At 37.8% G+C, this 15,140-nt stretch overlaps 1 protein-coding gene across 4 annotated transcripts in view; it reads left to right on the top strand.

Moving 5' to 3' along the window:
• Positions 1 to 277: 277 nt before the first annotated feature.
• The window catches only part of sfswap (splicing factor SWAP), a 113,616-nt gene continuing 98,753 nt past the window's right edge, over positions 278 to 15,140 (top strand). For 2 of the 4 annotated variants that reach the window (XM_067424582.1, XM_067424580.1), the window contains exons 1-4: positions 279 to 638; positions 2,372 to 2,535; positions 11,115 to 11,246; positions 13,765 to 13,844. In XM_067424582.1, coding sequence (XP_067280683.1) covers positions 445 to 638; positions 2,372 to 2,535; positions 11,115 to 11,246; positions 13,765 to 13,844 — 570 coding nt within the window. In that variant the 5' untranslated portion in view covers positions 279 to 444. Of the gene's footprint in view, positions 639 to 2,371; positions 2,536 to 11,114; positions 11,256 to 13,764; positions 13,845 to 15,140 lie in introns of all 4 variants that reach the window. The other 2 variants (XM_067424579.1, XM_067424581.1) reach the window with 2 other exon arrangements.

Below are 15,140 nucleotides of genomic sequence, written 5' to 3'. Positions count from 1 at the left end.
CAGTTCTCTGACTTTGCTTCTGTTGCATGCATACAAGCCAAGGCAAACACAAGTTTACAGCGTGGTCAAATCGGCGCCTTCATTTTCACTTTAACATTGACATTTTCGTCTCGATTGGGAATGATATCCATCTTTGCTATCTTAGTTTTCTACAATAAAAACAAAATGAAAATATTATGAACTGCTCACATATTACATACAGATATCTTTACAAACCAAAATTGCAGCACTAAATTTAGTTTAACGAATCACATTGTAACGAATCTGCGACTCTGAAACCCAGCATTCTCCTGCACGCCATATTTGTTTCAGCTGTGTGTTGATATGTGTTGGAGCAATTGTTAGCTGACATATATTATTCCACCTCTCTCATCTGTAAAGAAATGGTTATACGTTTCTAATAGTCTATTGCTTACTTTGCGTGTCTTGCGGATATTTTCTGGAATGTACCGACGCGGGGGGAGCAAGAAGGATCATAATAAAGCGGCTAAGGAGCAGAGCGACAGTAACAAGTATGCGGAGCTGCTGGTGTTCGGCTACGCCTGTAAGCTGTTCCGGGACGATGAGAGGGCCAGCTACCACGAGCAGGGCAAACACCTTATCCCATGGATGGGGGACAAGAACATCATGATCGATAGGTCGGTTAAACAAACCTAATGGGAATAATTACTTAACCAACTTAATGTCTTCCAAAGGGACCTTGGATGTATTGTGTTGTTTTGCAGCACAGGCGGAGCTGATGGCATTGTGTGATGTTTACATGGCCAAACGTAAATAAAAGAAACTCGACAACGACATATCTAAGATAACTTGCTTGGATTGTGATTTTTATTTAATTTGTTTGGTAAGCTCAATGCAATGACCGAACTGTCAAATGGATTCAACAAGAACTTTAAACCAGCCTAAGATGGTTTGCTGGGTTTAAGCTGGTCTTCAAACCTTGCCAATATGTTCATAAGCTGGTCTTCTGGCCAAGCTGGTTCTCAGCTCGTCTCCCAGCCTGCAAACTAAAAAAGTGCCCAGACACCATATAAAACATCTTGAGAGACCAGCTGACCAGCTTAGGCTGGTTTAATATGTTGTTTTTCTTTTGCAGGGTTAGGAAATATTTGAAATCTGAGGCAGAGTCCTTGCTCAGTGTCTGTGTGTGTATGTATATATATATATATATATATATATATATATATATATATATATATATATATATATATATATATATATATATATATATATATATATATATAAAAATTAGATTAATTAGAATAACCATTTGTACTGGTCACGTGAGGCCTCTGCTTCTTAACACTTGGTGAATTTGCTGTGGTCACATTTGCGTTGCATTTATACAACTAAATGCAAACCATAGCAAATTTGCGTAAGATTAGCCTGATACTGTAAATTAGTCCCTGCATTAAGGTGGTTCTCACATATGATGATCTATGAATTGATTCCCATTATATGTTTTTTGTCTTTGTGCATAGATACAAAGTCTAACGTTGTTCTTTTGCAGGAAGTACTTTAACAAGTAGTCAGTCGAATATTGTGTTCTTTATCTGTTTTCTCTCTTCCTCAACACTTTTTCCAGTTCAGCTGCAGATGTTTTAAAAAACGTGACAATTGGTAATGAGCCAGGAGTGTGTTGAAACGCAGCGGGTTGCATTGAGCCACCTTAATCTGCATGGATCTGTTTCTTGTTTCCAATGTGTATGTGTGTGTCTCTCTATCACATAATACAGAACTTATTTCCTCAGCAATTAAGGCTAAGGGGTCCCGCCAGGCCCCGATTGCCACCTCATCGCCCACTTCTCTCTTTTGCCGAAGAAACTGGAACTGAGAAGTGGAATACAGGAGCGAGCGCAGGAAAATTTCCTCCATATGGGTTCTTACGGATAGGTATTTATGTGCTCGGGCTTGTGTGGATGTACTTCTTTTGCAGTAATTTAGGAATGATGATGGCAGTTGTCTCAATAAGTCTCAGTTGTCTGACAAGGGTACAAGTTGGAATGGTTTGTTGAACCATGTAAGGTAAGAGGAGAGTTGTTGTTTGCGTTTTTATTTTTTATTTATTCTCCTGTTGCGTCTTTATATGGTTTTAGTGAAGAATTAGATGGATTTAGTAACTTTATCATGCAACTCATCTGTTGACCCGTATACCCTCTGGAGCGCATCATATAGGCCGTCTGCCTTTTGCTGCCCAAGCATCTCCTCATGCAAAAGCTTGTAAGCAAAGTAGAATTTTGAAAGAACCATATATGTGGATATACAAACAAACGGCTTTACTTTTAGGGTTCTCCAGTGTGGTGAGTATTTGTTGTATGTAATCCAATGTTAATTTCCTATCACCTTTTTAACCACACGATTCGTATTGCAGGTACGATGGCCGCGGTCATTTACATGATCTTTCGGAATATGACGCAGGCTCGTGGAATCATGACTACCAGCTGTCTGAGGAAGAGGCTAGGATAGAGGCTCTGTGTGATGAGGAGAGGTACCTGGCCATGCACACAGATCTACTGGAAGAGGAGGCCAGACAAGGTAAATTTTTATTTTTTTAAACTCCGTTAATAGTCAGTTTTACTCCTACTCTGTTTCAGCTGGTTTAGAATGCATTAGGCCATTATTTACTTTGACTTATTTGAAACAAACATTTTTCCAAAAAAAATTCATAATTTTCATTTGTCTTTTTGTCAACAGTATTTTTAGAATTTTGATTAATAATTTGTTTATTTTAACATAAATATCCTAGCCAAGCATCTGTCACTATCCTGACTTTAAGACTATCGACAGGTCAGTGAATCATTCAAACCATCTAATTTAGACATTTATTTATTTTTTACACTGATCACGCACATACATAGCCTAACATAAGATCAAATATCACAACAATCTCCAGCTTTCGTTTCAACCAATGACATTTAGATCTCATAATATTTGCATGCGTGCACCATTTACATTCGCTCATATCTCCTGTAACTGTTATTATAAAATGCTATAAAATCGCTTGCATGTTCAAATGATTTCCGTTATCCATCCCGAGACGAATGTGAAATGTTGAATAGGATTATGCAGATTGTCTTTTGAAACCAGAAGCAATTTGCTAAATTTGAGAGATTTTTACTGAAATTATTTCTGACAAGAAAGTTTTCAAATGACTGATTTGATGTGATGCGCTTTGCTGATTAATTTACTAATAAACATTTGTGGTAATTTCCCACTTTATAAACTCCAAACTTGCATAATTGTACTCATTAGCGCGCAATATACCCGCGCTAATATCAGACCGTGTGGTATTGATTTAATATCGGTACTTCGGTATTAGATTGTGGTACCGTACCGAAGACAAAATTGTGGTATTGAGCCATCCCTATTGTGAAATTACAATAAAAAACAACTTTTTTCTACTTTGATATATATTTTGTAATGTAATTTATTCCTGTAAGGATAAAACTGAGTTTTCAGAATCATTACTTCTGTCTTCAGTGTCACATGATCCTACAGAAGTCATTATCAATTTGATGATTTGCTGCTCTTTATTTATTACACTGGGCTGCCATTGTTTTTTTTAATTGTTTTTTTACATCATCTGCTTCAGAGATGAAATGTGCTATTTATTATGTAGAATTCAAAATGAGAATTAAAACAACTGATTGGCTACTGTTTCCAAAATATTAGGAGTGGGAATCTTCAGGAATCTATTACTTCACGATCTGATTTCCCCCAAAAATGTAAAGCATTAAGTATAACTGACTGTGTTTACATTAATTTCGTGTCATTTAAACATTTTGAAATGCAAATAATCATTTGACGTGACATTTTTTTAAATGGACCGTAGACTTTGAACAAACTGCTCTAATGTTTAAAAGTTTGTGGTCAATAAGTTATTTAAAGCAGCACTAGCTAACTTTTCAACCTTCATAATTTATTTTCAAGACTCTTGGGATGATACATCGATTTACAATAGGTTGAATGACAAGTCTGCCATAGCCTGACGGGGTCTGTAGCGTTTTAATCGTACTTTTAAACTTCAGGTTTCGGCCCGAGAACAAAAAGAACTACAAAATTCGACTGCTTTACGGCAAATAAGTCACTTGCACCACCACCACTTCCTTACATTCGGACATGCGAGCCCAACTATTGTTTGTTTGCCAGATGTTATAGTCATGTCCGCAGCAGCACAGAAAAACAAGAAAGCAAAGGTTTTCTTGGAGGAAAGAAATAAGAGAAAACGAAAAAGTGATCGGATTAAAGGCAGCACGAGGATCAACATTGGGCCAGCGTTTTTGCTCGTTGACATGAGCTGAACAAGGAGGAGGCGTGCCTGACCGATGCTGACTTGGCTGTCATGCTTGCTATGTTTATTACCTACCACTCAAACATTTAATTGAAGTATCATATAGATTCTGTAAAACGGTAACCAATAGACTAGGCTACTATAATGACGTTGGCTTGTAAACAAGAGCATCGCGATCATTTGGCGTTTGAAAAAAATAAAACCGATGGAATTTTATTCATATGACATGCTGAAACATATGCCACTGTACCTGGCATGAAGACATTTCACACGCGACGCAAGCAGAACAACTGCATGTGAACTGCACTGCTGTATATATTTTTACAACCCACCCCGCAACCACGACCAATAAATAGACATACGGGGTCCGCGGGTTATGAGACGACCCGCTCATCACTAGTTCAGGGCTGTCATAGTTGTCATGTCAACAAATACACGCGTGCATCCCCTGATGTAGGATGACAGAGTTTACGACAGTAGTAGAGGACAATATTTTTTCGACTCTGGAAGACTTGGACTTAAGCTTTTCTCTGAGAAAAGAACAAAGAACATTCTTAAAAATGGAAGATGTGTTCTGAATTTTGCTGACCAAATACGGCAAAAGTTTAATCTGTCAACTAGCTCTGCTTCAGCTCCATTGCTCTGGTTGGTTGTAGCGCTATCCAATTGTGTGCATGCCGTGCAGAGGGAGTTTGAAAGACAACCGTTTATCCCGCCTCTCGGATTGAGCCTTGTCAATGGTGAGTTTCCAGACCAAACATCTTGATGTGGGTCTGGCTTGTCAGGCTACCAGGATGCATTCAATTAATCAAAAGCGACATTCATCCTGAATTATGATATTAACAAACTGCTTTCACTTATTGATGGAATCATACCCTCGGGCAGAAGGCACAGCAGATTCCACCATAGTCGTCTATACACCATACACCATAGTGTTTCTGAATGTAGAGTAAATACCTTAAGATAAGGGTGTGATCCACAAAGGTAGGGCTGTTTTTGTTTGGGTGATTTTCAAATATCAACAGCGTTTACAAGAAATCACTTACTGCACCTTTTAAAGGGTTAAAAGGGTTTTTCTGTTTGGGTAAAAATAAAAATCTGAATTTTTTAAAATAATTTTATTTCACATCCTGTCCCTAAAAAACTGTTGATATTGAAGGCTATAAACAAATACACTGAATGTAATGTAGGCTATGCAATAGATTATATATATATATATATATATATATATATATATATATATATATATATATATATATATATATATATAATATATATATATATATGTATGTGTATATGTCTGGCGAACTCAGGTAAACACAGTCAGATTTGTCTTTAGTGAATATACAGTTGAGGTAATTAGATCCGTGCAGGTCTTAATACAGACCTAACATTCTGTGTGATTAATGTTAATCAAACACCAATGAAAAATAGAAAACCACCACATGCTTGGCTATATAACTAAAATATATTTATTAAGAATCAGTTTATTGTTAAATGATTGAGTGAAGACTAAGTAAGCACTAAGCAGTTTTATTTTTTTCCTTCGGATGAGGCGTTAAACCGAGGTCCTGACTCTCTGTGGTCATTAAAAATCCCATGGCACTTCTCGTAAAAGAGGAGGGGTGTAACCCCGGTGTCCTGGCCAAATTCCCTTGATTGGCCCTTACCAATCATGGCCTCCTGATAATCTCCATCCACTGAATTGGCTCTATCACCCTCTCTCCTCTCCACCTTTCGCTGGTGTGTGGTGAGCGCACTGGCGGTGTTGTACTGTGGCTGCCGTCGCATCATCCAAGTGGATGCTGCACACTGGCGGTGGTTGAGGAGAGACCCCTGACATGAGTGTGAAGCGCTTTGGGTGTACAGTAGTACATATGTAAGCGCTATATAAATGCCTCATTCATTCATTCATTCATTCATTCATTCATTCATTCATTCATTCATTCATTCATTCATTCATTATATTTGATTATTTAATTTCTTTCTTGACTTGCTACTGTTAAATAGACCTAATGTAGCTGAAAAATAAAGCACTGTTTTTGTCATATTGTTTGTAATTTGCATTTTTTGCTTATTTTTAAAAACAGAGATACACATAAAAATCTATATTATAATTATAAAATTACACTTAAAATGTAATTACTCGTCAAATGTAAATAAAACGATGAATAATAAGTTCTGTTGTCATACTATTCATATTATCAGTTTTTTTTCGTTCTTTTTTTCATGACGACACTAATATGGATGTATTTTTCTTACGCAAACGTGCCACTTCGCTGAAAAAGACATTTGAAGCAGTTATATGATGGATAGATAGATGCACATTCATGGACTTCATAAACGAAACAGCAATTCACTGCCATTTTAAAGCTTGGATAAGCCAGGACTTCAGTGTTTCCCAAACATAGACTAATGTGCGGCGGTGCGCCACCAAATCAACACCGGCCGCCACATATTACGTTTCGTTATACTTTTTTTAAACACTATTTAAACATGTACGCAGCGTATTCGTTCAGCTGCATTTCCTTTCCCTGCTCTCCCTCTCCCCTGTCTCTCGTGCGTCTCTCTCACAGCGCAAACACACACACACACAAACACACACAGTGCATTGCATTTGATCGTAACAGAGTTGCAACATGCGTTCATCTCGCGGCAGCTCGCATGGTCACGTGGATCATGGCGCTCTAAATTGTTCGAAAAACAAACCAGCGCTCTCAATACATTTGAATGGCTTAAGCGGACAAACAACAGCTTCACTATAAAGTTATTTGAAGCAATTTTTGGCAAACAGTACAACATAGTGTGCATTGATTATTACGTCAACCAGATTTACAGTATCATTTTATTATGGCGTGATGGAGGTGCAACATTTTAAACATTAATGTTATGCTCTTCTCGTATTTAACTATTTTTTATTTTATTTTTAAGAGCTAATATCTAATACTAGTTTATAATATAATATGTAAAACTGACATGGCTGAGTTTATATTTTAGAACTAATTAAATATGTTGAGTTCAAATGTGAGTGTTCTTGTTGGGTTATGCTAGGTCACCAGACTGGTTACTGGTTATGTCAGATGTTGTTTTTATGTGTTGGTTAAAGCTCGTTCTGGAATGTTATTCAAAAGTTTGTCACTTGTCTACACTCAGCAATTAAAGTGTTAATTCAATGAAGTGCATTTATATAACACCTTAACTGATTAACACAAGACTGCTAGCTTACATCATCAACTATGTTGTATGAAAGCAATAAGTTATAAATTGTTTCGGATGCATTGAAATATCATCCAAAAATGTCTTAAATTTCTATGTATAGGCTATTTTACAAGTTCTCATCCAAATCACTTTATAGAGCTGAGACTTTGTTTCTTTATCACTTTTGTTGGAATTTTTATAAACCTTTTGTTTTTCCGTAACTAATTAGTCTTTTGGCTGTGCTGGAGAATCAAGTGGAACTAATTTAATGTAGCACATTATTATAACTTGCATGCAGGTTCAAAACTCAAAGTGATGCTCCTTAGCTCAATTCACAGTTCAACAATCTTCAAACAGAGGTGCGCAGTAAGTGGGAGTGAATTAGGATGTCCTTTGCTGATAGTGCCAGAACGACATTGTCGTTTTCTCTGTAGTCATCATGTGAATTCGCCCCTCGGGGGAGACCTAACCTCATTAAACTTTTATCAATCTGTCTACATTAACATCCTAAAAACTCTAATAAAACATTTTGATTGTTTAATATGTGACTGTTCTTGTGCTCGACTGCAGTTTTAGTAGTTGTGATTCTGTAGCGAGATCGTTAAAGAGGAGAACACACTGTGGCTGTTTCGATTTACAGATTGGTATGAATTTATGAGGGTCTGCTCTTGTAGCTTTGACGTACTTTCAGAAGGTCAGTTTTAGGCAAACTGAGTGTAGGGATGCACAAATAATTAATTGAATTTGTAACCGTGATTACAATTATGGATTCGTTCAAAGGTAAAAACAAAACAAAAACAAACTTTTATTGCATTATTCTGTGTGCTTGAGATGTTTTTCTTTTCATTCTACAGATTATCGTAAGGCCCCCCCCCCCCCCATTTGTTTGTAATTTTAGTGTAACATTATAATACCATTCATATATATTTTGTTTGCTTTCTTTATACTCACCTAAAGGATTATTAGGAACACCTGTTCAATATCTCATTAATGCAATTATCTAATCAACCAATCAATCACAGGGCAGTTACTTCAATGCATTTAGGGGTGTGGTCCTGGTCAAGACAATCTCCTGAACTCGAAACTGAATTTCAGAATGGGAAAGAAAGGTGATTTAAGCAATTTTAAGCGTGGCATGGTTGTTGGTGCCAGACAGGCCGGTCTGAGTATTTCACAATCTGCTCAGTTACAACCTTGAGGCGGATGGGCTACCACAGCAGAAGACCCCACTGGGTACCGCTCATCTCCACTACAATTAGAAAAAAAGAGGCTACAATTTGCAAGAGCTCACCAAAATTGGACAGTTGAAGACTGGAAAAATATTGCCTGGTCTGATGAGTCTCAAATTCTGTTGAGACATTCAGATGGTCAGAATTTGGCGTAAACAGAATGAGAACATGGATCCATCATGCCTTGTTACCACTGTGCAGGCTGCTGGTGGTGGTGTAATGGTGTGGGGGATGTTTTCTTAGCACACTTTAGGCCGCTTAGTGCTAATTGGGCATTGTTTAAATGCCACAGCCTACCTGAGCATTGTTTCTGACCATGTCCATCCCTTTATGACCACCATGTAACCATCCTCTGATGGCTAATTCCAGCAGGATAATGCACCATGTCACAAAGCTCAAATTATTTCAAATTGGTTTCTTGAACATGACAATGAGTTCACTGTACTAAAATGGCCCCCACAGTCACCAGATCTCAACCCAATAGAGCATCTTTGGGATGTGGTGGAACGGGAGCTTTGTGCCCTGGATGTGCATCCCACAAATCTCCATCAACTGCAAAATGCTATCCTATCAATATGGGCCAACATTTCTAAAGAATGCTTTCAGCACCTTGTTGAATCAATGCCATGTAGAATTAAGGCAGTTCTGAAGGCGAAAGGGGGTCAAACACAGTATTAGTATGCTGTTCCTAATAATCCTTTAGGTTGAGGGTATTTGTATATAATATATACAAATTAGTATATAATATCAGTATCAGGTAATATATATATTTTTTTTGACATTTGAGGCTTAATGCTGTAGAAAAACAATTGTCTACAGCACATTTTTTTAGGAAGATTGTTTTCAGCTTGTTTATTTGATATAACATTATGGCATGCAGTCCCTTCAAACAATGGCATAAAGCTATTCAAAAAAGCTGCTTTGCCACTGTCATCTGCACAAACCTTGTTTTCTTTCAACTATACATGAAAATCAATACAGGTTCTGGCTATGTATCAGATATTCTCAACTCCAGGCTTGTGGTTCCACCTGCCAGAATGTTTTAGATGCCTCACTAATTAAATCACCAGAAACAACTTATCAGGTTCTTTGTGTGTTGAGGGAGGAGACATCTAAAACATTCTGGGACTGAGAAAAGCTGAGGGTGTTTATACCTGGGGCTGTGGATTGCCATTCATTTGCTGATTGCACTCACTGTGCGTGAATACACTGCTGGCTTTCTTGTGTTTTACTGAACGAAATACATTGTAATTGGCTAAAATGCATTTGCAGGTTACTTTCCTTCCTGAACAAGTATGCCACAGTTCGAGTGCAACCAACTCAGACCACATCCTTCAGGTAGTCTCTGGTCCGGTATACCTATGGATGTGGAATGCATTAGCAATTTTTCATGCAAACCATGCCCCATTCCTAAACTAAACTGCTAGTGTATAAACACCCTGAGAAACACTGCTGTAGATTATCTAGAACAGTGGTTCTCAAACCTGTCCTAGGGACCCCCCACAAGTGCATATCTCCCTCATCTTACACACCTGATTCAACTCAACTCACTCAAGAGTTGACTTTTCTGATGAGGGAGACATACAAAATGTGCAGTGGCGAGTGGTCCCCAGGTTTGAGAACCACTGATCTAAAATTACCATCTTCAGGCCCCCAAAATGCCATTTTTGTGTAAATGTATGGCCAAAATGCATTGTTTTTTCTTGAAACTGGTGTTGAATAAATGGCCCCTAAATATTATAGTGATGGCTTTGCCATTTGGGTTCGGTTCTCAATGCTGGTAAAAAAAAAAAAAAAATGACAATGAGGCTGTGTTTACACAGGCACAAAAAAACATTTTTTTTCTTTTCTTTTTTTCTTTTAAACACATCTGGCACAGATCAGAATTTGTTACACGTGTAAACACAAAAATCTGATTTTTTTGGCATCCGATCTGAGCCGCTTGTAAATGTGGTTTTAAATTGGATACAATCCAATGTCTGGACATCCGAGCTATGTTTAAACGTGAATATCTGATTCTGCTTTGAATTCCAAGCTACCACAAGGCAAGGGTGACACTTTTTACCACAAGGATGACTTTTTAATGTTGTATTGTGAAGCAGATATGCTTGTATGCACACTCACAGCTTTTTTATTGAGGGGGGAACTTTATAAAGGAAAGACATAGAGAAAGTTAAGCATTTTTAACTGAATTAAGGCTAGTCAAATAATGATTTGTTGGATCAGTGTTTTAGCCTCAACCTTAGAACTTTTATACTTTGAGGCAGTGTGAATCAGCCGTGAAATTGTGGAGAACTACAGAAAGAGAATGTTTGAGGATGCAGAACATTACAATTAATTCAGAAGTTAAGTTGTTTTTTTTACATGAGAATCTTTTTTTCCCTTCTATTTTGCAGAGGAGGAGTATAAAAGGCTGAGCGAAGCTTTGGCCGATGAAGGCACCTACAACGCAGTGGCCTTCCGTTACAGCGCGGACTACTACGACCCCTCCCAGCCGACTGAGGAAGAGGAGGCCAACAAAGAAGCAGGTGGGATACGTACGTACAAACCTAGAAACCGCACAACTTTAAAAACCACATGCTAACTTTGAACTGCTGCTTGAGTCTGCCTGAGGAGTTTCAGTTTTTGAGACAAGTTTCTGTGCTTCTCAGGCATACTTTAGCCTAGGAACTTCAAAATGCTCCGGGTTGAAACGAGTCCATTTCCCTTCGGTCAAATAAGTACCGTTTTTGAGCCTCAAGGCACTGAAAAGCTCAAAGTTTTTTAAGGAGTGAGCGAGGCAAGCAGTGGATATGCAGAGACTGTTAATGACCAGCAAGGTCCAGCGGTTCAGCACTAAAGGGTTTTAGCAAAAACATCACACTCCATGGCTGATTGCTTTATAAACACTGGAGCCTAGAATTAGTTTGAGCCCTCAAAGCTCGTCTCAAGCGGAAATTCTGTAACAAATGAGATTCTAAAACAAATAGAAATCGCCCTAGATGCTTTTGTATTCCTCATTCACACCTGCTTGCAGCAGCACTCTGCAGAGATCAAGACACTTGGCCTATGGCGTACAGTCCTTATCCACTGACTTACACACATACTCACACTCACACACAGACAAGTCAACTAGTGTCGTTGATATCTTTTTCTCAGTGTGACTGTGAAGTCATACATTTGTAGGAGCTGAACTGGAATCCAGACAGCATTTTTTTCTCCTTCATCAGAGGAATATCATTCGCAATCATCAGCGTCAGACACCGCAGCCCACAGTCCTTTCACTGACAGTCTGATATTGCCTACAAAATTGGAATGTACTTTTTCACTGTTGCAAACTGTAATCTGATTGGCTGGCTTTACACAACTTCCAAAAATAAGGGCACACAGGATTTTTTGTCAGTTTACTTGGAAATAAAGCATGTGCCAGAGCCTAGTTGCAAGGAATTTTTAAAGTTAAGAAAACCATTATGTGTAATCATGGGCAACATTTGACTTATTATACGTTTTACCTGCATCAGCAAAGTCTTCGCAGAAATTAAGCAAATTAGTTTAAGTGTGCTTTTAACTTATTAAACCTTTCTTTTTATTTGGGCTTATGATATTTACTTATTAACTATTTTGATATCACAGCAAATGGCTCTATGTGAATCATTGCTTGTCCATTATTTTGCGAGCAACTGGTGATAAAGGAAAAAAAATGCCACGTCGCAGTATTGAAAATATTTGCATCTTAAACTGTGAAAGGCGAGCCAGTAGATATCATATGGTTATGTGTCATTCTCAAACACCATTTAATTATTCATTACAGAAACTGAAAGTAAAAACTGACATCTGATGCTGAATTAATGTCTCATATTCTGTTAGAGACAATGAGAGATTAATCAAAGGCACGACAGGCACGACATCAAAGCGATGGACTGTTTTATCCAAATCTACATGAATGGCCCAGCCCGTTCAATGTTCAGTAGTTTACTGCAATGTTCGAGTCTCTCCTGTCAATGGTGTTTCTTGTTGTGTGTTTTCAGTTGGTGCAAGTAAGAAAACAATAAATGTCACCCATGTTTATAATTGTACTATTACTAGAGTATTTCTTTAATTTAAGGGGTTTTGAGCAACTAGGTGCTGGTTTGTAGAACAAGCCTTTGTGAAGGTGAAATAATTACCCAATTTACTAGTTTAATGGCTTCTTATATTTGAAATATATTAGAATTTTTGTTTGAGGAATTTAGAAGCAACATAACTTGATATCCAAATGCAGAACTGCATTTTTGTGCTTTGTTTTCTCAGTATCTATGAAATATTGTGCTTGTTAGTTTTGGATATCAATTTCCTGCTTTTTCTCCAGTGTTTTCTGTACAAAAAAGCCTTTTTTAATATCAGTCTATAATTGTGGTATAATATAAATATAAAAACACAAATAAAAGTTGTGGTCCGTTATTTACATGTTATTCTGAAGGTCTCATTGTGCGGGTGGCTCTTGGGCAAAATAATCTGCACTTTTGACTTATTCTGTTTACTCAAAGATCTAGCTTAGTAAAACGTTGATTCGATTGCTGGACTGACTATTTGTTGGATAGGTTTAGAAGGGCTGTTTGATTCGATAGAATAACTAATGTGCCACTTTGTAACTAGTAGATCTGATTATCTCCCACAATATCTTTGGTAGTTGCACATTATTGTGCCAGAAATGTGTTTCCATCTCGAGCCTCTGTTTCCATTTCACACTGAATTCAGTATAAAATTTTAATTAGGTTTTTTACCTGTCCTGGCCAATTCATGGAGGCTGAGGGTGGAAGAGTGCATGGAGGCCGAAGCAGTAAACAGAGCTGACGGGGCTTGTGGTCTCTTGGAAAGTTGGAGTAACTCAAAATGAAACTTAAAGTGCCTCCGGTTCTTTTAAAGTGCCCTTTGTTAAAGAAGTGTCATAGCTGCATCGGTGTGTGTGTGTGTGTTTTCCTTCTCCTTCCCCTCTTGCACCTTTGATTCTTTTGTGCTTCTTATGCCTTGCCAATCTGGTTTTGTCTGTTCATTCTGTTTTTCCCTCACCTTTTGCCCTTCTCTCAGATCAAGAGCAGCCAGAAGAAGAGAATGAGGAGCCGTTTGTGGCGCCCCCTGGCCTCCTCATCCCTCCAGATGTAGAGCTGGTAAGCAGATTATGAACTGTACCCATTTTGCAAAGTTTTACCTGAAGGTCCACAAATATTAAAACTCTGGCCGAGACCAATAACATGGCATTTATTTTCTTGTCATAATAGATAAATTGCTAATGGGTCTGTAATATTATGTCTAAATAAATTAAAGGTACCATGGCATGGGTTGTTTTATAATGTTTCCTGGGGTGTACTTATATTGATAGTATGGTTTTTACATCAAAAAATGTCATAATTTAGAAATAAAAGGCATTTTTTCTATACTGATATTAGCCCTCTGTTTAGAATGCTCTGTTTCAAGAGGTGTGTCTGCTGTGAGTCTTCAGTGAAAACACCCGCTGTTGTGATTGGCTGACATCTTTGCATTTAAAATTAGATAACTTGAGGATGGGTGCGTGGTTTAGTCAGGCACGAGCTGGTACAGCTGCAGCGCTGCCAGTCGAGAGAGAGAGACAGAGAGAGACGGAGCTGGGGAAAGATTGCTGAGAAAGTGTTATTGTACCGAGTTTTTGAGAGCGCGAGTTTTTGTTTGTATCTGAGAGCTATGAATAAACACGAGTGAACTTTGCAATGTTATTTCTCCCACAAAATGCTTTCACCACAGCTAACAACACACACGAACGCATCATTCAAACGCGTGATTGACCAATCCGAACATAATAAAGAGTGTTCTTTGAATGCTCTCTGTAGTTTAATCATTTTAATAACAGATTTGTTTCATGCTGCTAACAGAAATTACGTGAAGTTGAATGACGTTGATCGTTTTAGTCACTGGCTTGATTCACTGATGCATCAAGACGGCAAGCTGCAGGATGATTAAGAGAGAAAGTCTGTGTGAACTTGAATGATTAGCTACACATTAGAACTCACTGATCCCTGATCAGGCATTAATGAACACTGTTACTGTTTGTGGTGGTACTGTTGAATCCGTATGGTAAAGCCTTTGCTGCTGACATCCACTGATAAACTGACTCCTTTCTCTACTAATTCTCTACAAAGCAGAGGAAGGGGCGGTAACCTTTCCTGGTATGACGTCAGAACAGGAGAATTCAAGATCAGTTCATCTGAGCTCTCATTTTCTCAAAGGCAGAGAAAGATAGCCTGAACTCGTTTTATACTGATCAAAATTTCTACTGACTTGGGGACAACATTCAGGCTAGGGGAACTCATATTAATGTTGAAAAACCTCATAAAATAAAAATTTCATTTCATGGGACCTTTAAAATACAACAGTACAACACTAAAAACTAAAATCATTTAATACTTAATTATTAATAATTATTTAATTAA

This window comes from Pseudorasbora parva, chromosome 18 (genome assembly GCF_024679245.1).
Source record: "Pseudorasbora parva isolate DD20220531a chromosome 18, ASM2467924v1, whole genome shotgun sequence".
Taxonomy (NCBI): domain Eukaryota; kingdom Metazoa; phylum Chordata; class Actinopteri; order Cypriniformes; family Gobionidae; genus Pseudorasbora; species Pseudorasbora parva.
Note: the sequence above shows the minus strand (reverse complement) of the source record. Positions and strands in the feature narration are given on the sequence as shown.